Source organism: Phyllostomus discolor, chromosome 4 (genome assembly GCF_004126475.2).
Source record: "Phyllostomus discolor isolate MPI-MPIP mPhyDis1 chromosome 4, mPhyDis1.pri.v3, whole genome shotgun sequence".
NCBI lineage: Eukaryota > Metazoa > Chordata > Mammalia > Chiroptera > Phyllostomidae > Phyllostomus > Phyllostomus discolor.
Window position 1 is genome coordinate 109058196 of NC_040906.2, and position 25499 is coordinate 109083694.

At 47.1% G+C, this 25499-nt stretch overlaps 1 protein-coding gene across 3 annotated transcripts in view; it reads right to left on the minus strand.

The window, feature by feature from the left end:
- Positions 1-538: 538 nt before the first annotated feature.
- Positions 539-25499, minus strand: part of LOC114494212 (peptidyl-prolyl cis-trans isomerase FKBP5) — a 98551-nt gene continuing 73590 nt past the window's right edge. For 2 of the 3 annotated variants that reach the window (XM_028509139.2, XM_028509140.2), the window contains exons 6-11: positions 19331-19487; positions 13484-13574; positions 11083-11166; positions 5620-5805; positions 3071-3310; positions 539-2468 (exon numbers count right to left, since the gene is read on the minus strand). In XM_028509139.2, coding sequence (XP_028364940.1) covers positions 2361-2468; positions 3071-3310; positions 5620-5805; positions 11083-11166; positions 13484-13574; positions 19331-19487 — 866 coding nt within the window. In that variant the 3' untranslated portion in view covers positions 539-2360. Of the gene's footprint in view, positions 2469-3070; positions 3311-5619; positions 5806-11082; positions 11167-13483; positions 13575-19330; positions 19488-25499 lie in introns of those variants that run through there. The other variant, XM_036023998.1, reaches the window with a different exon arrangement.

Sequence of the window (25499 nt, forward strand, 5' to 3'; positions counted from 1 at the left end):
ACGCGTCCCTCCTCAGCGTTCAGCCCAGTGTGGACGAACTCACGGTGCGCGTCACAGCACCCAGGAGGGCCCCGCTGTCCTTGCCAACTTCCTGTCTCCTTTCACTTGGCCGAGTATAGTTTTCCAACCCAAACAACCTTCCCTGAAGACTATTTAAGCAAAACCAAGACAATGTGAAACACACTTGTATAGTTAAGGAATACAAAAGAAGTGCATCTGAATGTTTTTTTTTGTTTTGGTTTCAACTCACCCCACTCCATAAGCATCTAAAAGACGGTTCAAAGACACTTGTCGATTTCTAGACAAACTAAGATTTCCGGGTTTTCTGCAAGAACCTGTGAGGTTTCTTTTTCTCAAGAGGCGATGGTCCCCTTCTGAGTGTTTGCTGGGACCCACCTGCGCACCCTTCCCCTCTGTCTCTTCCACGTTCTTGCCTGCTCCCCTCAGTGACACAAACACACTTGGGGGACAGTGGCTGGGCTGATCTAATTTTGGACACTTTGTGTGTGTTACCTGCAGAAAGCTCGCTGGCCTTTCCAGGATCAAGTCTCAGTCTCGGGCTCACTGGGGTCATGCTCTCGCCCACAGAGCTGCAAACGCTAAACAGCTGAGCAAACGAGCCAAATCAACTCTTGCTTTTCATATTTCCTAGGGAAGATTTGGGGCTTTTGAAAGAAATATCTCATGGAAAAAGAAAAAAGCATGACTGAGAATTTAAAAGAATTTTAGATGTCATTAATGGTGAAACAGAATATAATTCCATTTGTTTCATGGCTGAGAACCCAGGTATAAAAAGAAATGACATTTAGTTTTAAAATAAGCCCTAACCCGATAATGAAAGTGTTTTGTTAAAACCACCACAGAATTAAAGGGAATCTAAAATATAATTGCCGGTGTTTTTTACGATGTAAAGCAGTGAGATGCTGCAGGCTGAAGTGAGTGCTGTAGGTCACCAAAAGCATTCCCAGGAGTGCTCCTTAGGCTGTGGGGCCAGAAAGCCAGGCTCACCTTGTTTACCCAGAAGGACTAAGACTCAGTGACGTGTGGGGATGTGGAGACTCGCCCTAACTCAGTCCCCAGTGTTGGGGACTGTGAGCTGGATGCGCCTGCACGGGAAGCTTCCTCACTCTCTGTCACACCCGCAGCAGCACAGAGGAGCTCTCGGCGGCGCAGGGAAAGGAAGCCGCTGCCTGTCAGTCTGCGAGGAACACCCTAACGCGGGAGAGCGACCACTGATTTTTCCAACCCCAGAGTTTGTTTTTAAAAATTCAGCTACTTAATAGTAAGAAGTCAAGGCGGGTTTTTTTCATAAGAGAGGATTGTAAATAAGTTCCATAAACCAGGGTACATACAAATGTTTATGAGCCAGTAAGTTTTAAAAGACAACAAAAAAAGCTGCACGGGTCCTGTGTGGATGTGTAAACACATCCCCTCCCGGTCAGAGACGGTACAAGAGCAAGTCGGACATTCCTAACAGCAGGGGCTGGCGTGGAGACCAGGTACTGAGTAGCAGCGGGGCTGACAGGCGGGACTGCGGTCACATTATTTCCTAAAAGGAGCAGACGAAGGAAAATGCACGATTCTGATTGCTCTTGACACACTTCGGCCTCTCAGAACTTCACCCAAAACACAGAAAATGAATCCAGACACCCCCTCTGCTTCCTGTCATTGCTGAAGAGAGCTTTAGGAAGGACAGAATTCCTCCTCAGGGACAGGCCAGTGTGGTGGAAAGCCAGCTCAGAGGGGGGCGGGCTCACTAAGGAGAGGGTGGGGCTAGTCTGCAAGCAAGTGGCTTGTGAGGTTCTTGGTGCCAAGTCTGTGATGCTGCTGTGGACCTGAGGGGACAGCAGGCTGCTCCACTGTGGATTCTGTTGGTTCAACCCAACAGTCAGTCACAGCACTTCAGTGATTGAAAACACAGACCTCCACCTCCTTTCACCCACCTGTCTGCAGGAAAGGAGAAATTCAGTGGGCATTCATTTTCAGGTTTCTGAGGTGCTACTGAAATTCCATCCAATGTGACACCTCACAGACAGCCCCAATGGTCAGGACCATCCGGGGGACCCTGCACTGCACGGGGGAAGCTGACCTGAACTGAAATGAGCTGGACTTCTGCTGCCGGCTGCACCTCTCCACACCAACAGCCACCTGTCTGTGTCCCCACAGTGGTCCCACGCCTCCCCTCAGTGACAGCCCTGGGCAGCAGCAGGGTGGTTTTGTGGGGACTACTGGTTTTGCCATTTGCTTCCAGAATCACACAGACTGTGACAAACTGCACACCGAACATAGTCAGTCCTGAGTTGGGGAAAGCCCGGGGAGCAGGCCGAGTTCACTGGGACTTTTCCCTCCTCTGCGTGGGGTCATACGTGGTCTCCAGCTCGCCCTTCTTCCTCTGCTGGACTTCCTGTGTCTTTTTGACCGGCGACCCCTTCTACCGTCTTCTTGGCCACTGCTTTACTGGCCTCTTCCTGAGGAAGAAATAAGGGACATGTTCGAGTAATTCCTGGCCCCACCGACTGTCTGTCAAGTCTGACACGAGAGGGCGGTGCAAGGACTTCGCTTCGGTTTCCTGATAGGGTCAGGCAGGGCTGTGCTGCCCATGGTTTAAAGGGGGAGAGTTTACTTTTCTTTGGTTAAATGACTAGCGTGCCACCATTTAATAATCAAGTCCGTGTGACAAAAGAGGGTGGGGAGTGTGGGGAGTGGAGGATGAACTCAGGATACAACTCTGTGGCAGGGGAGGCTGACCTATGCCCCCCTGCCAGGAACCTCCAGGGGGAGGGCGGGACCCTTGCCCACCCCTCCTCCTCCCCAGCGCAGCTGCTGGGGAAATCAGAGCTCTTCAACCTGGAGGTGTTATTTAAAAGAAACCTGATGTGCTTGATTTGTTTAATTTCTAGAGAATTAACGTCCCTCAGGTCCTGCACGGACAGGTCAGTGCGCTACTTCCTGCCGTTGGTGGGAGGAACAGCCCCATTCCACCCCAGACCGATCCAGCCTCAGGTCAGACCGCACTGCGCTCCCTGCTCCTTGCTCCCGGGGTTCTGCGGGGAACCAGGTCTGCACACACCTTGGCATCCCGCTCTGCGAACTTCGCGAACATGTTGGCGTAGGTCTTCCGGTCCCGCTCATTGTGCTCCTTCGCCTTCTTCCGGCACACGGAGATCTGCAGCCTCGCGGCCTTGTTCTGGGGGTTCACCTCCAGCACCCTCTCGAAGTCGCCCTCGGCCAGCGTGAACTCGTTCATGAGCAGACGGGCCTCGCCCCTGCGGTACAAGCCCTTCTCGTTGGTGCGGTCCAGTCCCAGGGCCTAGAACGGACGGTTCAGTTTTAGAGAGAATGAGTGTGACAGGGGGCATTTTAAAGACACTCAGTATTTACATAACTCACTAAAGCTTTCTGGCCAATAACTCACTAATTTGTAGAGAAAGCATACTGAAAGATGGGCTCAAGGTTATTCTGCACTACTGATCAAAATACAACGCACTACTGAAACTAATTTCTGTATTTAATACCATTTCTCTAAGATCACAAAGGGGTCAGGAAGGGGGATCCTGAGAAGTACGTTTTAAAGTTTCACGAAAGGAGTAAATGCCCAAGAATGCCTAGGAAAATTTTGGAAAAAGAAAAATAATAAGAGGGACATGCCTTACCGGAGAAAAAGATACAGGACTAAACCATGGACACTAAACCAGTTTGGTCACCGGTCCGTGGGCAAACGGGCCCGTGGGACAGAACACAGCGCTCAGAGGCAGGTCCTCAGAGAGCAGATCAGCCTCACAGCAAACAGGGCCCAGACAGCAGGTACCCATGACGGAAATAAGAGTTAATTCTTACCTCATCAGAAACCCAAAAATAAGTTCTAAACCAAGTGTATTTACATGCAACCCTCCCTAAAAATAGAGTAGCCTTATTTTAAAATTAGTTTTTTCAAAAATAAACCTAGTTGGAGTAGGTTTTGCAAGTACCAAATGGGGTTACTTTTACATTCTTAAGGTAGGGAAGACTTCTAACTAGAAAGGAGAAGGCAGATTTGACTGTGTAAACAGCAAAAGTTTCCTCAAAAAATGATGCTATTGACCATGTTAAACACAAATGAGAAGAGGCCCAGCACCCCGACTGTCAGACAGCGGGGTGACAGCGATGACGTACAGGCCGTCTCGGTCAGTCGGAAACGGACAGTGCAGTTCAGACAGTGAACAGGAAATTCATGCAAGTGCAAATGGCAAACAATGAAGAGATGTGCAAGAAGAAATTAAAATAAAATTGATTGTTGCCAACGATATTAGGAAAGAAACACTGATAATATCCAATGATCGCAGATAGCATATTAAAGTTGAAAATGTTAATGTATTAAAATCATGTCTTTTCACCCAGGACTCCCACTTCTCGCAATCTGACCGGTAGAAACAACCCCACGAGTCAGCACAGGGAGACGCTACAGGATTTGTAACACCAAACACCTGGAAATCCACCAAAGGGGTCTGGCTGGATAAACCACAGATGCACACAGTAGACACTAAATGGAGATTTAAACGGATGAGGGAGAGTTACACGATAGAGTGGTCAGATGCAGGAAGATGTCCTTAAAGCTGTATACCCTCACGTTTGACAAGCACACACGTCCGCTGCTCTGCGTGGGAAACACAGAGGCAACGAGTGTGAGACGAACGGCAGGTCCTGGAAAGACGGTCGGGGGGGATTTCACAGAGGACCCTCGAGTTCCTGTGTGTTTCTGCAGTGTGTGAAGTTGCATGACTTTATGCTACTATAATACAAATGAAGAAGCAAACAGCTTAAACAATGTAATTAACAGTAATATTTCTTCCTTAGGCAAAAATTTAGTGAGACATGATAGGAAACGTACTGATCCACAAAATTAAAAATGCCAGAATTCAAAAATGATCTTACAAACAATATGTGAAATAGTGGCTTGTTTTTTCAGATCCCTTTCTGCTTACCCTGAAGACACACTCCACCGTCAGCCGCACCCACAGCACAGCACACACGCTCACTCGGAGACCAGACACCTGATGGGACATGCAGCTGCGCCGGTGCACAGGGACATCGGACATACTGCAGACGGACACTGGCCCCGCACAGCCGCGTCCTCAAAGACCAGGAGCAGCAGCGACCACACAGGTGTGAACAGGGAGAGGGCCGAGGACGCTCAGTGGGCCCCTCAGATTACCCCCGTGTGTTCCTGCCCAGTGAGCAAACGTGGTGACAGGGAAAGTGACTTCTCCACACGGCCTCCACCTGAGCAGCTGCCGGCGTCACAGGAAGTCCCAAAAGGCTTGAGTCAGACCTGTTTTTACTGAATCAAACCTGAGGAGCTGGAAGTGCCATAGATTTTTAAGGAAGGCCATGGGTAACATTTGTTTCATCTTCTCAGACCCTTTATTTTATTATAAGCAGTCTAGGCATCAGGAAAGTCTTTAATTAAAACCTTTCTGAATTTCCAGTTCATACTGAGGAAGAAATACTCCCAAACATAAATACATAAAGCCAAATAAAAACCCCTCTACCCCTTGCCTGAGAAGAAGGCACAGCAGCCCAGGGGTGAGGATGGAGGGAGGGTGTGGAGTGTGGGAAGCCCCCCCCCGACGCTGACCCCACCTTGTCGCAGCACTCCACGGCTTTGATGTATTCTTGGAGCTTCAGGTAGCACATGGCCAGGTTCAGGAAGGCAGCCAGCAGAAAGGATTCGGAAGCTTTAGACTCCTTTTCCGATAAGCCGTATTCCATCTCCAACCAGGTCACTATCTTCCCGTACTGAATCACCGCCTGCACATACTTGCCTCCCTGGGAGAAAAAAGCTGGTAATTACCCTCTGTGCAGGCTGGAGGGGGGTGCAGGTACAAGAGAAGGGTGGGCTCAGGCCTCCCCGAGAACCAAATCCTGAAAATGGAAACCTTCCTCACACGAAACCTGGGGTCTGATCATTTCTTTTCGGTACTAGGGGCCGGCTACCCAGGCACTTTCCCATCCTCCCGAGGTCCTGGGGGCCCGAGAGCAGCTTCAGGACAGCCGCGCACAGGTGTTCCCAACACTCACACCCCCTCTTTCCGGGGGGGCAGTGCTCTGCAAGGGAAGGCAGCGGGCTTTGGGGTTATCTTCTAAGGTGCTATTATCCATCTCTCAGACCTTCAAGAGGTTAGTGAGCAGTTTCAGATGATGTCACCAGTTTACGTAAAGGGGAAGCCACCTTTCCCTGTGCCCCTGAGCGTCAGCCCTGCACAGTGGGTACAAGTGGCCCAGACAATGTGTAAATAAATGGGGGTCTGCATCCCAAGAGAACCTTACTTACAAAAACAGGCTACAGTTTGCTGACCTACAACAATGGGATCGTACTCAGTTGAAAAAGCAGCATCCAACAAAAATAACTATGAAACACAAATTCCAGAGGTGACAGGTGAGGGAAATCTTTCCTTTAGTCATGTTTTCACTCTCTCCCCTGATTGGTAGAATTCGAACATACCGTGAGTGACAACGTGTGATTAGCTCACGTGTGTGAGTCACACACATGCTTGACACAAGGAACCACAGAACTGAGACAGTGGGTTTCCTGAAGTTTCAGGGTGAATGAAAGACAGCTGACGGAAAAGCTTGAAAACAGGTGACATGTCCTCCCAGACGGCGGACTGTGGTCAGACCCCTCAGGACGTCAAACCCAAGGTGACCAACGACCGGTGTCCGGACAACGTCACCAGGATTCACCGCTGTCAGCGCGGCACACACAGCTCCGTGCAGAGTGGCGGCTCCGCTCACACTCCGAACTGCGCTCCATGACTCAGAAGAGAAACATCACAGAGTCCACGAGAATGTTCCCGCTCTGACGGGCTCAGGGGGCGGTGCTGGACAGCAGCGCCCCCGGGGCAGGAAGCCCTGGCACGCATAGTGGTGCCTGGGCAGCCAGTGTCAGGGACAGTGACTGGGCCTGAACCGGGGCAGAGCTGCGTCCCTGCCGAGTGCCCCCTGCCGGGGACGGGACCGGGAGGGGACCGCACAGCTCTTGCAGGTTCTGAATCATCAGAGTGGCAGAGGCTACAGTTTCTAAAAAGAAAAACAAGGAGCAGACTTCACAGTAGTTCCTTTACATTGACGGAGCACTTAGAAAGCCCTTCCAGACACCACAGTCACACATACTTTTACTTAGATCTCAGCTTCCAATGAGCAAAGATGTTTGTTTTGTGGTATTTCTGCTTCAGATTTGCTAAAACGGGAGTCTTCAACTTGGGTGATTTTGGCCCCTGGGACATTTTCAATGTTTAGAGATGTTTCTCAGTTGTCACAACTGGAGGGGGTGCCTGCCCTGGTGGCATCTGTGTCCCCCACAGTGCACACAACAGCCTCCCCCACAACACAGAATCACACAGCCCCAAACGTCAGCAGTGCTGAGGTTGGGAAATCTCACTGAAAGAATGTAGGAAGGAGAAAAAAGGCAGGGTTGACTCTTACGAGGTGTTTTCAAACTAAAATTCTAGAGTCATAAATGACTGGTTTCTTGGTTCAGCAGGGGTGGTCCAAACAGAGTTAAGCCTGGCTGTCTGTAGAGGGTGCAGTGGTTGAAAGATGATCCTTCACCTGCTGGCTTTGGACATGATGTTTCCCCACAGAGCACAAGGGGGCGCCAGAACCCCACCTCACTGCGGTGTCCTCACACTGCCACTGAGCCTCCACACTGGAAAAGAGAAACACTCAGCAGGTGTGACAGTCACTGAAAGCTCCTGTCCTGGGGAACCCAGTCAGCTAGGGGAGGAAGTAAAAATCACATCTGCCGCACAGCTCGCACAACGCCTGGCACAATGCCATGTTGTTATCCTGGCTGAATTATTTTTAGAGCCAAGTGAAGAGAGTCCTGTCCTACCTTCTTCTCTTCAGTGTTCAGAGCCTCATCTGAGGACATTCCCATCTAAACAGCAAAGTTGTTCCCGTTTAAAAGCTGACCACGATTCAGCCCTACTCAGGGGAGAGATTTACCCACTGAAGGGTAAACCAAACCGACAGGTCTATGAAAACAGAGCTCCCATGCACTGAGGACAGAAATGTCACTGTTATTACTCTGCATCTGCCGTCACCCAGTCTGCACGCTGCAGGAGTGCGGGGCTCCAAGTCAACCCCCCAGAAAGATGAGGCCCAGGAGGCCAGCGTGGCAGACAGAAACCTGCCTGGAATCTGAAACGGGAATGCGCACAGGAAACCACTCACACACCACTCTGAAGCCTCACAGCTAACGCCAGGACCCCTGCTGGGCCTGTTACCTGCAGCTGTGCGGGTGCCTCTGGGGGACTGGGTTGTCCTGCAGACTCTTCAGACACATTCTGAGAGAAGAGTCTTAGGTCAGTGGTTTTGAACTTTTCATTAATTTTCCCCCAATGGACTTGTGTTTTGAAAGATTTTCTCTATCAAATTACATGTTAAAAATAATGTGTTCCATCTATGTGACTGTTAATCCAGATTTTATTCAAAGATCAGTCATTTTAGGAGGGTTCATAACATGAAATACACAAATCACTACTGCAGTGGTGATGCTTAGAAGCAACAAAGTTGAAGTAATTGTACAGCAATGCTTTTTGCTACTGGTCACGGATTCTGGCCATCTTTCTGTATACATTTAGGAGCTTTCTTTCTATATTCAGAGCTATATGGCATGTGGCTTTCCAACATTATTTCATTATCAATAGTATTCCCTAAAGTTCAGTCATCAATAACCAATAAGAGTTTCTAAATTGTCAAGCTGTTTTACTACATTGAGTTGATATAATCCTAGTAAATGCCAAGAGCTTCAACATGCCACCCCCAAACTGTTAATATTCTATTTTGAAGTCTTGGGAAATATTTTAAAAATACATTTAAAGGCTTTAAAGGACTTCAGGTATATACAAAATACCATCCAGGACCTGTACTTCAAAAAGTCTTTAAAGAAAATTTTCTTTTTATTCCAGTGTCCTGTGTATTTGGGGTCTATGAAGAGCCCATTTGGTATCCGACTTGAAAGGTTTAGAAGTATCCAATATACATGATTTGAATTTTTAAAAAACCAAACTTTGCAATTCCACTTCTGGGAATTTATCCGAAGTAATCTGAAACACCAATTCCAAAGAGTATATGCAGCCCTGTGTTCAGTGCAGCGTTATTTACAATCACCAGGAGTTGGAAGCAGGCCCAGTGTCCACGGGTAGACGAGTGGGTAAAACAGCTGTGGTGCATATTCACACAATGGAATACTGCTCGACTGTGAAGCAGAAGAAAACGTTACCGTTTGTGACAGCATGGTTGGACCTGGAGAACTTTATGCTAAGTGAAATGAGTCCATCAGAGAAAGACAAGCACCCTATGATTTCACTCCTGTGTGGAATCTAATGAACAAACTGAAATAACAAGCAAATCAATCAGTCAATTAAAAATCAAACTTGCTCTCAAGACTCTAAAAATTGACAGGATTTTAGGGTTGGGAAGAAACTTGGAGATCATATAATCTAACTCCCTCAACTTTGCACTTGAAAATATAACGTTTTTAGACCTTCAATGACTTTGTATCACTTAGAGCCATAATGCCCAGTTTTCCCAGTTTCCAACTCAGAGCTCATCCGCCACACTCCCTGTGGTGAGCTGTGCGCTATTTTAGCATATAAAATAAGTAGTTAGAAATAAATACAAATAATTATGTAAGCCAGGAGATTTCAAATTTGTTTAACCAAAATCCACAGTAAAAACTGTTTGAAATGATGACCCAGTACCCACTCACAACAAGTGAACAAAGATTCATGAAACAAAATTTATCCTTACTGCATAAAGTATTCACTTCCACTGAACTGTTTAATGACCAGTAAGAGGTCGCTGCTTGAAGTTGAGGCAACAACCACACCCATCGCTCCCTGGCCACACTAACTGTGTGACCGTGCAGTCTCACGGAACTGTCTAGTGTGTCCCCTGGCTGACCGTCGCCGCTGCTCCCTGCAGACCAGGGTCACGGTGCAGCGGCGTGTCTCACAGCCCATGCTCCGTGAGGCCTGGTGAAGCGCATCTGTGCATCGCTGCGTTAGACTGCGGACAGCATCACTGAGCTTCTGTCTGTGGACAGCGGTGGCCGGAAAAACAGAAACAGGAAAGAGCCTTCACAACACCCCCTTCTCTCTCTGCCTCTCCTCCGCACTGAGCCTTCCCTCGCCACGGAGAGGTGCGCATCTGGGGCGGGGCAGCACTGAGGGCGGCACCTGGGTCAGAAGTGAACAAAGTGCTGTGTCTTTTTCCTTCTCTCTGGGGGTCTCACATGTAACCGAGGAAATCACACGGCACTAGATGTGACAAGCAAGGGTTTTGGAGAAGCAGTCAATGACAGAGGTCACTGGGGAATTTCTGAAGATCGCTCACAAAAGCAGGGGTGGCAGGGACCACAGTGGCCTCAGAGACATTAATCATCCTGACCTCCGGTCGGTTTCTTTGGAAATCTCTGCATGTTCCCTGTCCTTTGTCATGTGCCTTAGTGACTTCCCAAGACAGTGCAAAGTAAAACAAGGTAAAACTCATGCTCTGAATCCCTTTACTGCTCATAATTATCCTAGATTCTCTTGCTGCACCCCACAAACACTGACTGAGGGCCAACTGTGCACCAACGCAAGATGCTCCAGACTTTGAGGGACCCCTGGTGGCTGGGCAAGCCAGACCTGGTCTGCCTTTAGGGAGGGTTGCAGTCTAGAGCAGCCCGTGTAGAAGACCATTTCTATTCTTTTGTCATGTTAATTCATTTTTTCTCACTATTTCTTATACTGTAAGTGACAGACTTTAAAAATTGATTTGAGAGAGAGAGAGAAACACTGATTTCTTGTTCCACTATTGATGCGTCATTGGCACGTGCCCTGACTGGAGAGCAAAGAACCTGCAGCCTTGGCCGTCAGGACAGCATTCTAACCAGCTGAGCTGCTGGCCAGGACACGGAAATGACAGACTTGTACAGAGTCAGGCTTATTCCTGCCCAGAAGGGGGTTGATAAAACTCAGAATACAGAATATCAGCACAGTCCTCTGACACCTGAGTAAACACTTTGAGCTGGAAAGGGCTGCACCAGGACGCACATACCTTGAAGTACACAGTTCCCTTCTCTTTGACGATGGCAGCCCGCTCCAGTTTTTCTTTGGTGTCCATCTCCCAGGATTCTTTGGCCTGTTGTGTAAATTTGTGACAACAGTGAGGTGAACAGAGGAGGGAAAAGTGTCAGCCGATACCCAAGAGAACACACAGTGGCCCCTGTGACGACGCCCAGCCCTCAGACACACTGGCTTGTGAAAGTGTGCCATCACCATGGTGTCAACAGGCTAGAGCTCGCTGTCCACGGACAAAGCTGCAGCTGGACCCCGAGGCTCAGGAGGGGGAGCCCCCAAAAATGCAGTGAGAGACATGAACCCCTGGAGATGGCTGAACGGTGCATCTCTGGAGTTGTGAGGGGAGGCCACGCGATGAAAGCTGCCTCCCTTTCCCTCCCGTGACTTCTCCCCTGAACTGCCAGGACAACTGGAGCTGGGGTTTCTCTCAAGCCTCTGTTTTCCAGCTCTGACAGCGGAATGCCAAAGCAGGCACGCCACAGCTGTGTATTCAAGAGAATTTTTAAAGTTCCAGGTCATGCAGTTGTCGCTTCCACTCGGATGCAACCAGACATAATAAAGCCTCCAAGTCGTATCAACCTGCAGATGGACACTTGGGGGAGTTCAAGTCAAACACAACTGGGAGGGTATAGCTAATGCAAACATATCATTTCAAAGCCACACATACATGATTCCATGATCATCTGCTACACTGTGGTATCTGTGTTATTATTCTCCCCCATTAAAGACACAAATCCAGAGACAACTGTGCTTTCAGTATGAACAGCAGGATTTAGAAGGATCCCAGAGTCCACAGAACAATCTGGGGCCCTTTAAGGAAAATGACGAGGCTATGTCAGAGCTATTTACTGCATAGGAATTAGGAAGCTGAAGTGAGTAAGTGTGAAATTCTCTCTAGTCTAAAGACAGAGAGTGGTGTATTCCTTTAAGGTGAATAATAACACAGTTACTAGGCTTTCCGGCAACCCCATGCTGCCTCACATCAAATGAGCTCTATTAGTTGAAAATCTAGTAACAAGGGTCCTTTGCTCTTTAATACTAGGTTCAGGCTTTATGGAGTATAAAAATATTCTTAAAACAAAGCAGAAAATTAAATCAAGTTGCCTCCAAGAACACACAGCCTCACATGGGTTCAGACAAAGCCAGCGGTGTCGCGGGGAACAGACAAACCGCTGGTGCGGTGACAGGGGCAACGCCAGTGAGAAGTGCCACGTGGGCAGTGCCCGCCGGGCCACGGTGGGAGGGGCAGGGAGTGACTTCATTACGAGAACAGGAAAGTCAAAGGTCCAAATACCCGTGAGCTAACGATTCTTCTCTCTCTCTCCAACAACACTGTGCTGGGCCGCAGCTTTGGAGGGTCAGGGTGGAGCCAGCAGCTGTCAGAAGAGGTGATGTGACAACCAGTGATGGTCACGAAGACAGCGTGCTTGTTGCGGGGAATGTGAAGTGGGAGGGGTGTGGCAGGAAGCTCCCAAAGCCGCACCCTCTGCCTTTCTCAGCCCAAACTTACAGGCCTGCATGACAATAGTTTCTTGTCTGGATCTAATAAAATATAAACAGTCCCATTTCCAGTCCAAAGTTTAACGAACAGGACCTGTAGGGGGCGCTGTGGGGATAAGACAGGTCAACAAATGCAGTTCCTGAGGCTCTTGGGGAAGGAAGGGCTTTGGTGCTGACCCACAGGGGACTTAGCTGGACACGACAGAACGCCTCGCTGGGGCACGTGCTTTCTGCCTGTCCGGTGGGGGTGCCGCTGGGAGCTTCCAGGGGCAGGTCTGAGAGGGAGACACACTCACAGAGGGGTGCCGTTTCTGGAACTCAAGGCAACTGACAAACTCTCGTGTTCTCCTACTTGGACAGGTATGAAAAGAAAAGGCCCTTGGTCAGCAGGTGTGTCTCTCGTGTTCCGTGTCACAAAGCTGGTGGCCCGTGAAGCCCGGCCTTTTTGGATAATAACTTGCAGCCACAGTGAAAGCCTCTTCACCACTCCTGAGAGGGTGCGACCCGTTTGGCCTGGAAACTTGCACCCCCTACCCCAGGATCTGCTTGGCAGAACATGAACCTTTCTGTCTTCAACTGAGGGAAAAAGTACAAACAGAACAAGTGTGGGAACAGACAAGGGGACAAGTCTTGGGTTCTCCCCACCCTCAGAAAAGGAGGCAGACCCACAGGGACAGAGTGAGAGGTCTGAGTGCCTTGGTGGTGCGTCAGCTGTGCTGCGTCTGCGGTCCCCACTCCAGGAGCATCAGTGATGACACAGGAGAATGACATGCAAATAAATGCCACCCACCTGCTCTGCCTCATAACATATTGAATAATTCCTAGAAGTGGATGGAGAAGAAACGCACCATGATTTCAGAGAGGTTGTATTTTCTCACCTTTTCAAAGCTCTTCAGTGTAACTTCATATATAAGCTCAGCATTCGGTTCAATGCCAAATGTAGGCTTCCCTGTCTCTCCAAAACCATACCTGAAATGGAGAGTAGAAAAGTAAAACTGTAAAACAAGTGGTGTATTTCCAGGCACGTCCTTCAGTGCTCTGCGCAATCACATTAGCTCAGAGCTATCTGTGGCGATTTATGAGAAGCCACACTAGACTGCGCTTTCTCTTCTCCTTCAAATCCACATGTGATGCAGCACCTGTGCTCCAGGGGGCAGCATGCTCCACTGATCTTAAGTGTCACTGCCCTTTATTCTGTCTTTTGATAACACAGCCATTATCTGGCTATTAGGACCCTTCCCTGAAGCTTTAGCAGCAGGAGGACAGAGCAGACAGCACTGTCGTCCATATGGTACTATTGCTATTTGGTAGAGATGTAGGTCTTTTAAATTTTCTTATACTTTATTTATTTTTAGACAGAGGGGAAGGGAGAAAGAGAGCAAACAAACATCAATGTGTGGTTGCCTCTTGGGCGCCCCCTACTGGAGACCTGGCCTGCAACCCAGGCAAGTACCCTGACTGGGAATCAAACTGGCGACCCTTTGGTTCACGGGCCGGTGTTCAATTAACTGAGCCACACCAGCCAGGTCATGGCAGAGGTGTGATTTAATAAGCTTTCAACTCTCAAGTGCTGTCTCCTCCTAATAGTACCACTTCCAGTTAGATGAATGAAAGGAAAGGCTCACACAACAGGGAAAAAAACACATTTTCACAGTATTTCTTCAATGCATTTAAAAAGCACACTGGAAAGTACAAAAGGCATAACAAATATATAACCAAAAAGAGTGGCCCTAGCGAGCTCTACCACCTCATCCAGAGACACGCTCTCACGGCTCTGCGGCTCTCACACTGTAAAGGTGCGGCGCTCACACCTTGTAGCCCAAACTGACTGGATAAAACCACTGCAGACATGTAAATGTGTTCCTTCGGATCACGCAGAATCTTTAATAACCCAAGGCAGGGAGCACACGTCTATCAGACTGGAAGTTCTGGTGGAGCTATGTCTGTCTGGGTCGGAGGTTGCCCAGCACTTAGAAGAAAGCCCAGCGTGTTAGGAAAGCAATCACTGGGATTCCTTCTGTACTCGTGTGTTTCAAGCCAAACGACACTTGAATGTATGGAAGGACGTTGCAAAAAACTCAGTAAACCCAAACTTTCATGCTATGGCTTCCAAGATGCCAAACCAGGTTGATGCCAATGAACTTTCTCTGTGGCAAAAGGGCCAGAGTGGGAATACACAGATCTTGCTGCTTGCACTGGTTCCTTTGCCCCCGGCCTGGATTGTTCAGGAAGGAAATGCCTTCTCACTCCCCTCCACTGCTGCACAAGGACAGGGCAGCTGGGGCCAGACCAAGGCAAAGGGAGCTGCAGGGGTGGGGCGTGGCAGTCACATCGGCAGGGCAGAGGGGGTCTCCCCCAAAGAAACGAGAGGACATAGCTACCAGTGGCCACTGTTAGGAGGTGGTGACTAGTTTTCTACCTGAGCTCCCAGACCTATGTGTCTGCTCTTCTGGTTCTGCCACCTGGTGAATGAGGAACCTTCCTTACCTGCTGGGCACTAGGTTGGTGGGAGAGTCCTGCTGAGTGTGTGGTGACTGACGGCACGTTCTATCGGGACTGACTGGTATACAACTGGGTCCACTGAGCCCCACTGGTCAGGGGCCCTGCCCTCAACAGCTGATCCAGCGCAGGCCTCAGACCAGTGGGACTCGATGCGGGGAGTTTAACCCCCAGGGACACAGGGACCTTCTGCAACATCTCAGGATGGGTTTGTTACAACCAGGGACGTGCTGCCGACATCTAGTGGGTACAGGCCAGGGACCCGGCTAACACCCTACAATGTACGTGACAGTCCCCACAGCCAAGAACACCCAGCCCAGGGTGTCACCAGTGCTGGGGTGAGAGGAGCTGTCTTCGAGACACTCACAAGTGGTGGTCTCATGGCTGCGGTGGGACGTGTGGTGGTGTGTTCAAGGGAGGCACCAGCGTGCCCTCGGTGTTTATTAACGACGGGATTAAAGGAGACTGAAGGAGGGTCTTGTTGTGCATTCTCTCCGGGGGTCACGTGAAGACAGCCTGTGGAGATGCACAGGGGACACGCCCCTCTAGGGAGGGGCATCAAGCCTGCCATCCGTGTGGCACTGAGAGCTGGGTGACATCCCTCCGCTGCAGCAGCCTGGGCGGGAAGGCCCCAGCACAGACCCGGGTCTGACTCACAGACACAGCGGCTGACGGAACTCTAGGACACAGCTGAGTGACAAACTGAGAAGACAGGTGTGAGCCGGACCCATCCCACACAGTGTGTGATCCCGAGCATCGTGCCGCGTGCCTTAAACTCCTACTGTGCCGTGTGCCAGGTGTTTTTCAATAAAACTGGAAAAAATTTACTCCTTTGGGTAAATTGAAAAAATCCACACTATCTTACTGCCTTTTGATGATTTTCTTAGAGGCCACAAAGCAAACTTCAATAAATTCCAAATAAATAAAAATAAATAATGAATATCATAATCTTGGATCACAAGTCAATAAAAATACATTTCTTTGAAGTCAGGGAATAAACTCCCCCTGGCTAGAGATGGTAAAACTTTAGTCTCGAGAAGCTGCGGGCACAGGGGCGCCTCCGTGGGAAAGAACAACGAGGGAAATGGGACCCGGCAGAATCTCCGGGCGCACGTAACACGGAGCCCATGGGAGCGTCCGTGATGTGTTTTGTTAAAGACCCAGATTCTCATTTTACTCCTTTCGTGTCTTGTTCACACAACAATCACAGTCAAGCACTTATTGATGTACTTTTACATGTATCACTTCCACACACACACACAGGTACAAGAAGACTGACATACAAATAGGGATTGATTGAAATCTTTAAGGGCAGTTTTAAAAGTTAAGTTGATAATAGAGTAAATAAAACAATGTGTACAATATTGATGTTCTTCAATTAACAGCGGCCTGCAGACGGTAGAGACACAAAGATGACCACTAGTGACCATCAGCCTCTGCCTGCACACAGCCACTTGTACCGTAAGTCCTTACCAACTGCTCCCTTTTTCATGGACAAAAGAACCCGGGCTCAGAGAGAAGTGCTTCCTGAGAGCCACACAAGGGGGCGGTGTGGAGCCGGGGTTTAACTCCGACCCTGTGAGTCCCCAGAGCACAGGGTTGCTGGTGACACCAGGCAGCCCCACAGGGAGACACTGTGGCTCCCCGCGGCCTGTGTTTTTGTTTGGGGTTGGTACAGGACAGAAACAGAACAGAAAAAGGAAAAGTGAAAACTAGCCATACTTGAACTGAAATGAAAAAGACGAATCAATCACAGCATTTAAAACAAAATAAAAGATATCGTCCTGCTGAGGAAAACATCCTGCTACACAGTCCATCAGAGCGGAGGAGAAGGTGCGCCCTGGACCCCTCTGGGGAAGGAAACCATGGTGACACGAAGTGACACGGAGCGCAGGTGAACAACAGCCAGGTTCACAGCGCTCAGGTGCAGGGCAGCCTGACCAGTGAAGGTCCGAGGAGGGTCACTGCAAGCAGGAGCACCGCACCCCGCATGGGGGCCCTGCACGCTCGGGTAGAGGCTCACAGGCACATGGGAACGGTCTCCTATCACAGAGCAGGTCCTTCCGGTAACTCAGCACACTGACCAACCTCTCAAAGAAAAAATAACACATTCCTTTTTCACTATGAAAAATTATGATAAAAACACACCAAATGAAACACTTTCATGCTTAAAAATTTATGAAAAGTAGTTGACTATTTTTATGTTTGGAATGGAAAAAAATCACCACAGTTCTAACAGGGTTTCCGTTCTCTTGTGGTCTGAGGATAAAATGGAAAGACATCACAGGAGCAAAACAGCTAGTATACTGAGGGGTTGACATGTGTCAGGCACTTTGCTAAGTTCTTCACATAATTATCTCGTTTAGTCCTCCAACCCTTTATGAGGAAGATACCATTATCCTCATTTTACAGGAGCGGCAGCTAAGCCTGAGGGGAGTTAAGTGACTTGCAGAAGTGCACAGGGCTCACTAACAGGGGTGAAGCACTGAGGACACAACAACCAATTTAAACTTGGGAGAAACTGTTTGCATTGATAAACATAAGGATAATTTGCTTCTCTCTGTCATTACACCTGAGAGATCTGCCCCACCAGTGCCCTGTGAGCTAGGTTACGATGTAACAAATGATTCACATGTTCACAGTGCATCCAGACCTTACCTTCAAGAAACTTAAGTCTGAAAACATACACTGGACATAAATACCACACTCTTCATATAAATCTACAACTATTATAGTTTTGGAATGCCAGATTAAAAGCCCCTGGATATTATTCAGTTATGGAGGAGAAAGTCATCTCTATGCACTTCTCCATTTTCAAAAAGTTCCTTACAGAGAGAAATAGGTTCACCTGAGGCTGAACTACGAAGAGAGGAAAGGTGAGCAGAGCACACCAAGGTGGGAATCCCATGGTGCAGAAAGCAGTATGACAGAAAGGAAGAAGGTGTTAAAGAAAAGGGGCACCCAGCAAAGGCTCCAACAGCTTCGTGGTGCAGAGCATTCTGGGAGGATGCTCAAGTGCGTGGCGGCAAAAAGCACCACTCCAGAAAGAGGGCCCTGGCCCGAGTGGCAGGGTAAAGGTGAACGTGCCATTGATGACTGCTGAGGCCACACAAAGGCAAGCAACTGTGCGACAGGCACACTAGTACCTACTGCTGAGTGGGGTTCAGCAAGATTCTTCATTCCTCAAAACCCTCCTCACCCAAACCCTGGGAGCCAGAGAGGGAGAAGACGTGAGACAAGGAGATGCACTTACAGGCGAACAGAATATAACCCCCCGGTTTCCCTCAAGGGTCCATTTCTCAAAGGGTGGGTTTCATGGCACAATTTCAGATCTGAAAACAACACCAAACATATTTTCACAAGAGAGACTGTTAGTGTCTGGCAGTTCTAAGCTTGGAAAGGCTGATGGGCATCCTTATAATGGGAAAAAATTTAGGCAAAAGTGAATCATCTCCACTGCCTTTCCATCCAGGAAGAACAGTCGTTGTTGTTTTCCTTAAGATTTCATTTATTTATTTTAGAAAGAAGTGAAGGGAGGGAGAAAGTGAGGGAAAGAAACATGAATGTGTGATTCTCTCTCATGCATCCCCTACTGGGGACCTGGTCTGCAACCCAGGCATGTGCCCTGACTGGGAATCAAACCAGCGGCCCTTTGGTTCACAGGCCTGGGCTCAATCCACTGAGCCACACCAGCCAGGGCAGTTGTTTTTCTTTCAGGGACTCTGTATAAGAACAGGGGGCACAAATTCAAGTGGTAATAAATCATCCAAATGTTTCTTCTGCTTCCAACTTCTGCCTAATTTAGAGGAAAGGGAAGAGGGGTCAGAGGATCATGTGAGAAGTGCTAATAAATTCCCTCCTTGGGAATATGGTAGGCAAACAAATAAACAAAAAAAGCAAAACTTGCTTGTCGGTCCTTTCCTTAACAATCATCAATTGAGCACCACATTTTGCTGTGTATAATGGCTACATACCATGGGTATAAATCCCTTGTGTGGCGCACACGAAAATGTGGGCGCAGTTACACATGGCCACATGCTGTCAACCCGTTCACAACCCTTAGTTATTTGAGGTCCAATACTTCACTCCATCACTACAGCTTGATTTAATTAACTATTTCTACTCTTACCATTAACTTCACTGACATATCAAGTGTTGACTCAAAAAGCAAACACATCCCTGTGCTTCAGACAACCTCACTGCGCACTGGATGGTGCGCTGCTCACCGTGATCCGAGGAACAGTACACAGTGTTCTCCCCGCTGCATCTTCTCCAGGGCTTTGTCAATTCCGATGGGAACGTCGTGGTCTTCTCCTTCGCCAACGATGAAAGCCACGTCTCTGCAATCAAACGTCCTTTCCCCACAGCGGCCTTCCAGGTGGACTGGGGAAGAGGAGACAGGACAGTCACCCAGGCTGCTCCTCAGGGCGGGTGGACCGAGGGAAGGGACAAATGAGACTCGTTTCCCCTTTCTCGTTCCATCTAGAACCATAAATGGACGTCTTGTCCAAGCTCAGTCTGCCTGGTCTGAAAACTGAAGAGCAACAGTGTTTCCACCCATTTCCACCTTAAACTTCCAACTACTGATAACTGTATCAAGGAGATAGTCCAGTGGAAAATAAAACAAAGTGGAAACACAGGTTTAATTTAAACCCACTATATGACAGAGGTATCCTCACAGGATCAAGAAATACTGGATTATTGAACAGATCATTATCAACATGGTACAGATTTAATCCCAAGTATGTAACTGCTTAAACACTGAGAATGCACCCTGGCTTCAGATGTTCGCATGAAAAACAACCGAATGCCCATTTCCGGAATGATGTACAAGGTTGACTGTATTCCGAAGCTCTTTATTTTTTTGAGGGTCTTAATCTCACTCACAATCATATTGAATAAAAACAGAAAACCCAAAGGCAACACCATCGACAACTAACAGAACTCCATCCCTCAGTGGGGAAGTAAGTGTCAAGTGAGACGGATCCACAGTCTACAACGAGGTCACAGACCGAGTTACTCCACCGCCGCGTCTGAAATGTGAGGGAGAGACCAGCTGCTTGGGGCCCAGTCCCTGCTCCACTCCAATGCCCTCAGCTCCTTTCCAGGGTCATTTCATGTTAAATAAGGGGCTTTTCTGCTTTTTAATACAAAATAAGGAAAATGCATACACATATTTTTTCCTTGACCAACTAGACTTTTTTTCTAGGATGAACAATTCTCTGAAACTCTGAACCACTTTTATAGTAAGGGTTCTTCATTCCTTACCTGATAGGTCTTTGACTCAATAAGAAATATGAGTTTGAATTATAACACGTCAATGATATAATAATTTGTCTTTCACAAGAAAATTCTGCATTTCTGCTTCTGAAATATATTGGCCAAGATTCAAATGTAACCACTTCCTAAAATGCTGAAGAGTTTTGAACTGGTTGCTCTACTTCAGATCAATAACTTGCTTTAGAGAGACTAAATAAAAATTATTTGTTGTTATACTCATTCCATGAGAATATTATTTTCCGAATACAAATTCCAACATGTTCTACTTTTGAACTACATGATCCCAAAGGTCCTGGGAAGCTCTAAAAGTCTATGATCCAATGACCCAGTAATGCAACTCTCAACACAGGCCAAACCCAGTTCCAAAGGTAACGCCTCTGGGCCTGAGAAATGAAACCCTGAGGGGTGAACAGCAGTCACACAGACACACTAGGGACCATGATGGCTCACGGACACGTGTGCCTTTTAACTCATGGGGATGAGTACCATCCTGACTTGTTCCCGCTGCAGACAAGGATGGCGTCTGAGAAGCTCGGCCAAACTAGAAAAGGCCTGTCAGGGTGGAGCTGGCATATAGGAAGTTTGCTCTCTGTCCCACACTCATAAATGCTGATGATTCTGTTCTCACTTTTGGAATGCTCTAGATAAAATAAAACTTAATTAACTTGCACACTGAAATGCTGATATTTCTAAAGGAGTTGAAAATTCTGCAAAGTTTGCATTAAATATGTCTAAATCTGCATAAAAATTTAATTTATATTAATGGGATGACACTTTTCATAAAAAAAGATTTGTTGAGCACTGACTGGTGAGCCTCAGTTGATTGGGCACCATTCTGCAAAGCGAAAGGTCATTGGTTCAATTCTCAGTCAGGGCACATACCTGGGTTGCAGGTTGAGTTCCCATTTGGGGTGCCTATGAGAAAGCAACCAATTGATGTTTCTTTCCCTCACTTTCTCTCTTCCTTCCCCTCCTTCTAAAAATAAATAAATAAAATCTTTTCTAACAAAAGATTTGCTGAGTGAGGAAAGTGAATTTCAGCCCATCTATTTGGAGTTCCTCAAGTTTTGAAATTAATTATCTTGGTAGCCCACAGCTCCACTGACAAATTTTTTGTCTGAGGGTTATTGTCAGAAGCACTTCCCTCCCTAAAGGAGAGGCACTCAGTGGGGGAGGACACTGTCAGCACACGCACTGCGGGTTTCGGTGATGCAGTCTGAGTGTGTGGTCAGACAGGAAGTCCAGAGACTGCAGAGGGTCCCTTCCTGTGTGTCAGTTTCCTAGCCTGGTGTGAGCTTGCTGCAGGTTCCAGATAGGTATTAAATTATAGAAATAATTTCAGAAGTTCTCTTCACATCTGATATCCCACCACATTAGGAAAAGACTGGCTACTCATAAACATGTTGGGAAAGATAAGTGAAGCAAGCAAAAAAAGAAAAGTTCAAGTCAAATGATAATGAAGACGTAATTAAGAAAGCAAAAAATAATAATTCTGTGTAGCTGGTCTAAGATGCAATGTTTGTGGCTACCTATTAAGAAGGTAAAAAATAATTGTAGTAACTCTTATAAATACTCACTACCTCATAGATGGACTAACCTTTTTTTTTTCTGGTAAATTTAACTCTTCTAAGTTGGACCTGAACAAGCACTATGCACAGTACCATAAACTCTGAAACTAATGAGCTGACCTGCACGCTCACACGCACCCCAGTTGGTAAGTGAACATATAAAACCAGCGCCTGTTGGACAAGAGGAGATATCACAGCCTCAGGGAGTATACAGCCCATTGATTCTTTACTTGTATATCTACAAGTAGCAAAGGCTATAGTTCCTTTTTATAAAAATGATTTTATTTATTTACTTCTAAGACAGCAAGGAACAGAGGGAGAAAGAAAGGGAGAGAAACATGTGTGTGCAGGAGATACATAGATTGGTTGCCTCTTGCACGCCCCCAACTGGGAAACTGGCCTGCAACACAGGCATGTGTCCTGATGGGAATTGAACCTGCGACTTTGGTTCACAGGACAACGCTCAATCCACTGAGCCACACCAGCCAGGGCTATATAGTTCCTTAACTAGCTTCTAAACTTGGAGCACTGGTGTACCAAGTTCTACAGGACGGCTGACAAGCACTCACACACCACCTTGGAGCCACCCAAATGTACACCCTTTGCCACAGTAAGGAAGCCCCTTCCCGGTGACAGAGGCAGACGTGACTAGCTCCTACACAGCCAGTTGCTATTGTTCTATTGTCTCAGTGATCACTACTAAGGAGAACCATGGCAGCTCTGGCTGTGGAAGAACTGTGGTTGCTTCTGACCTTGCATGTCTTCATACAAATGCTCACTTAATAAATATTTAATAATAACCACCATGACTCACTGGGAGCTCAGCCTCTGGGGCTCAGGAGGTCTGTTGCTAATTCCAACCCGCATAATTTACGGGAAGTGAATGATCTATGACGTGCCCACAGAGAAGAAAAGTACATACAGGATGCTTCTACTCAGGGCTTTTTTCAATAGGGAAAGAAATACACAAGCTGAAAAGAGACACTTTCTCTTGACATAAAGTCTATGCAACTCAAGGGAAAGAGCCCAGCAAACACCACAGTCAAACCAAACCAAATCACCCGAGCTTAGCCACGCAGTCCGAGGGCACCCACATCACATGAGCTCAGCCTGTTGCAGAACGTCACTGGGACTGGGGCTCTGACTTCTTGTTCTCTGCCTGCCCTGCAGCAATTTGTTTTGAAGAGCACAGAACACCCTGTTCTGAATGTGCCTGGCACATGAACTCGATGTGCTGACAGCAGTGTGTACACCGATTAAAGTGTGCGTGTGTGCTGCAGTTACAAAACCTGGAATGCAAAAACTGTGGAATTTGTATTTTAGGAAGCAAGAGTGAGACAGAGGCTCCACACTCTTAAAAAAAAGTAGTGCTGTAAATGCTCCAGTCTAAAGGTGTAGCTCTGGTGAGTGTCTGCTTTTCCTTTTTCTAATTATAGTTGTTGTTGTCTGATGGCTTTGCACTCCTTGCAAAAACAATCACTGGGTCATGGGGATCTCAATGGGAATGTTGCAATAGCATTACTACTGACAAGATCGGTCACTTGGCCACAGAAAACCAGGCTGTGACAGGTTACTCTCACCAGTGAAGAGTTTTCTCTGCTGCCTAATTCATGCCAAATGAGTCTCTCTCTGCCTGTGTCTCCTGCCTGATACAGCAAGGGTGTCCAAGGACAAGGGGATCTTAATGTCTCTCTGAGAAGGCACATGAGAAAGCAGAGATGGCTTTTCTAAAATCAGGAGAGCGTATTTCATCGCCGATCAGGAGAGGAGCTGTTCCCACCAAGCATGGTGGTGAATTTGGGGGCAAACTGCCTCCTTTCCCCCTCGGCACCACTTCATGCTCTTCAGGATGAACCAATGCCACTGTGATGTTGCTTACAAAACTCAGGGACAGATGCTAACTGCCCAGCAGGCTTGGAAGCTGGCTGCTTGACTAGAATAAAATTTCTGCAGACGATGTATGTCTTAGTCTGAACAGGAAGCATGCTCACAGCAGTACATCCTACACCAAGACAAATCCTCACAGCTCTTCTTTACATGGACACTTTAATCAGACCTGCATTCCTGTCCCAGTTTGCCACTTAACAGTTGTGGCTTTGGACAAGGGCGCTTAAATGATCTGACTTAGTTTTTTCATCTGTAGAGTGGGGAAAATGATATTAGCTAACTCCCAATTGTTCAGAGGATTCAATTAGGCAGTGATTAAATCTCCTCGCCCAGTACCTGGCATTCATTCATTCATTCATTCATTCATTCACTCATTCATATATTGGGGTGTCTACCGTGTACAAACACTGCGTTATGTGTAGGTGCACAGAGAGGAACTCAATGAATGTTCGCTATTACTTTCCTGTAATTATGCCACATAAAACTCATTTGGGAACTTGGTATAAGAAACACTTAATGACTCCACATAGAGAGCTGACAGAATATAAGTAAAACTCAGAAGCAGGCAAAGGCAATGTCTTAGGCTTCTTTCGTATCCCACAGTGCCCCACATACTGTTCAGGCGGGAGTAATGATTCATTTAATGATTCTTATTCTTCAGTGGGAGGTACTGGGGTGATCCAATGAACACAATTGTACAGGTTCAGGTGTGCAATTCCACACCACACCACCTGTGCACTGTGCCGTGTTCACCACCTGCAGTCATCTCCTGCTGTCACCATTTACCCCTGATTTCCTTAGTGATCGATCTGAACACAGGACAGCAGGGAAAAGGGAAGTAACTTTAATTCATGCAATTCTTCCTTTTTGGTATACAAGTACCCCTATTTTCAATAAATTCCAAGAGCTATTTAAATTCTTTACTGATTGAAGCTTTTTTAAACACTATTCTAAAATAAATGATCCACTGGCTAGATTTTTAATTTAAAAAAGGTATTTTCTGCCAAGACATTCTTTACCTTAAGACTTAAAGAGAGCTTTTCAGAAGGAGCTATATACATCCACAGTATTTGAAAAAATGAACACTCTCCATTTTAGGCCAAGTGCCACAGTATGTTATTTTGTGAAAACGTAAGAAAATGCCATTAAGAATTTGCTCTCTTATTGGACAAACTTTGCCAGGACATTCACAAACACTTGAACAGCATGTGAGAAACGAAACTAAAAACACCTCATAGCTTTATCAGATCTCAACATGGGAACACAGGGAATCTTTCCTCTATTTTCAATTTCTGGTGCCATTTTGGTTTTTGGTGTTTTATTTATAAAGAGCATACAGCTAGATTTTCTTGTCATTTAAATCTTATGAGAATCCCCTCCATATATTTTTGATCACTGATGTGATTACTTTTACTCCTACCATCTTATTTTAGGTGTTCTATATCATGTTTTCTTGTTATTTTTCCTTCTTTATAATACTGGACTGATCACATTTTCCTTGTTCCTCTACTTCCCGATGCCCCACTGGGTGATTAGAAATTCTACATGCTGTTCTTACTAGTACCTGGCATTATATTTTACACAAATCATTTAAAGATATATAATTTTATCCATTAACAATCAATCAGCATAATCTCTCCTGGAATAAGAAAATCATTTT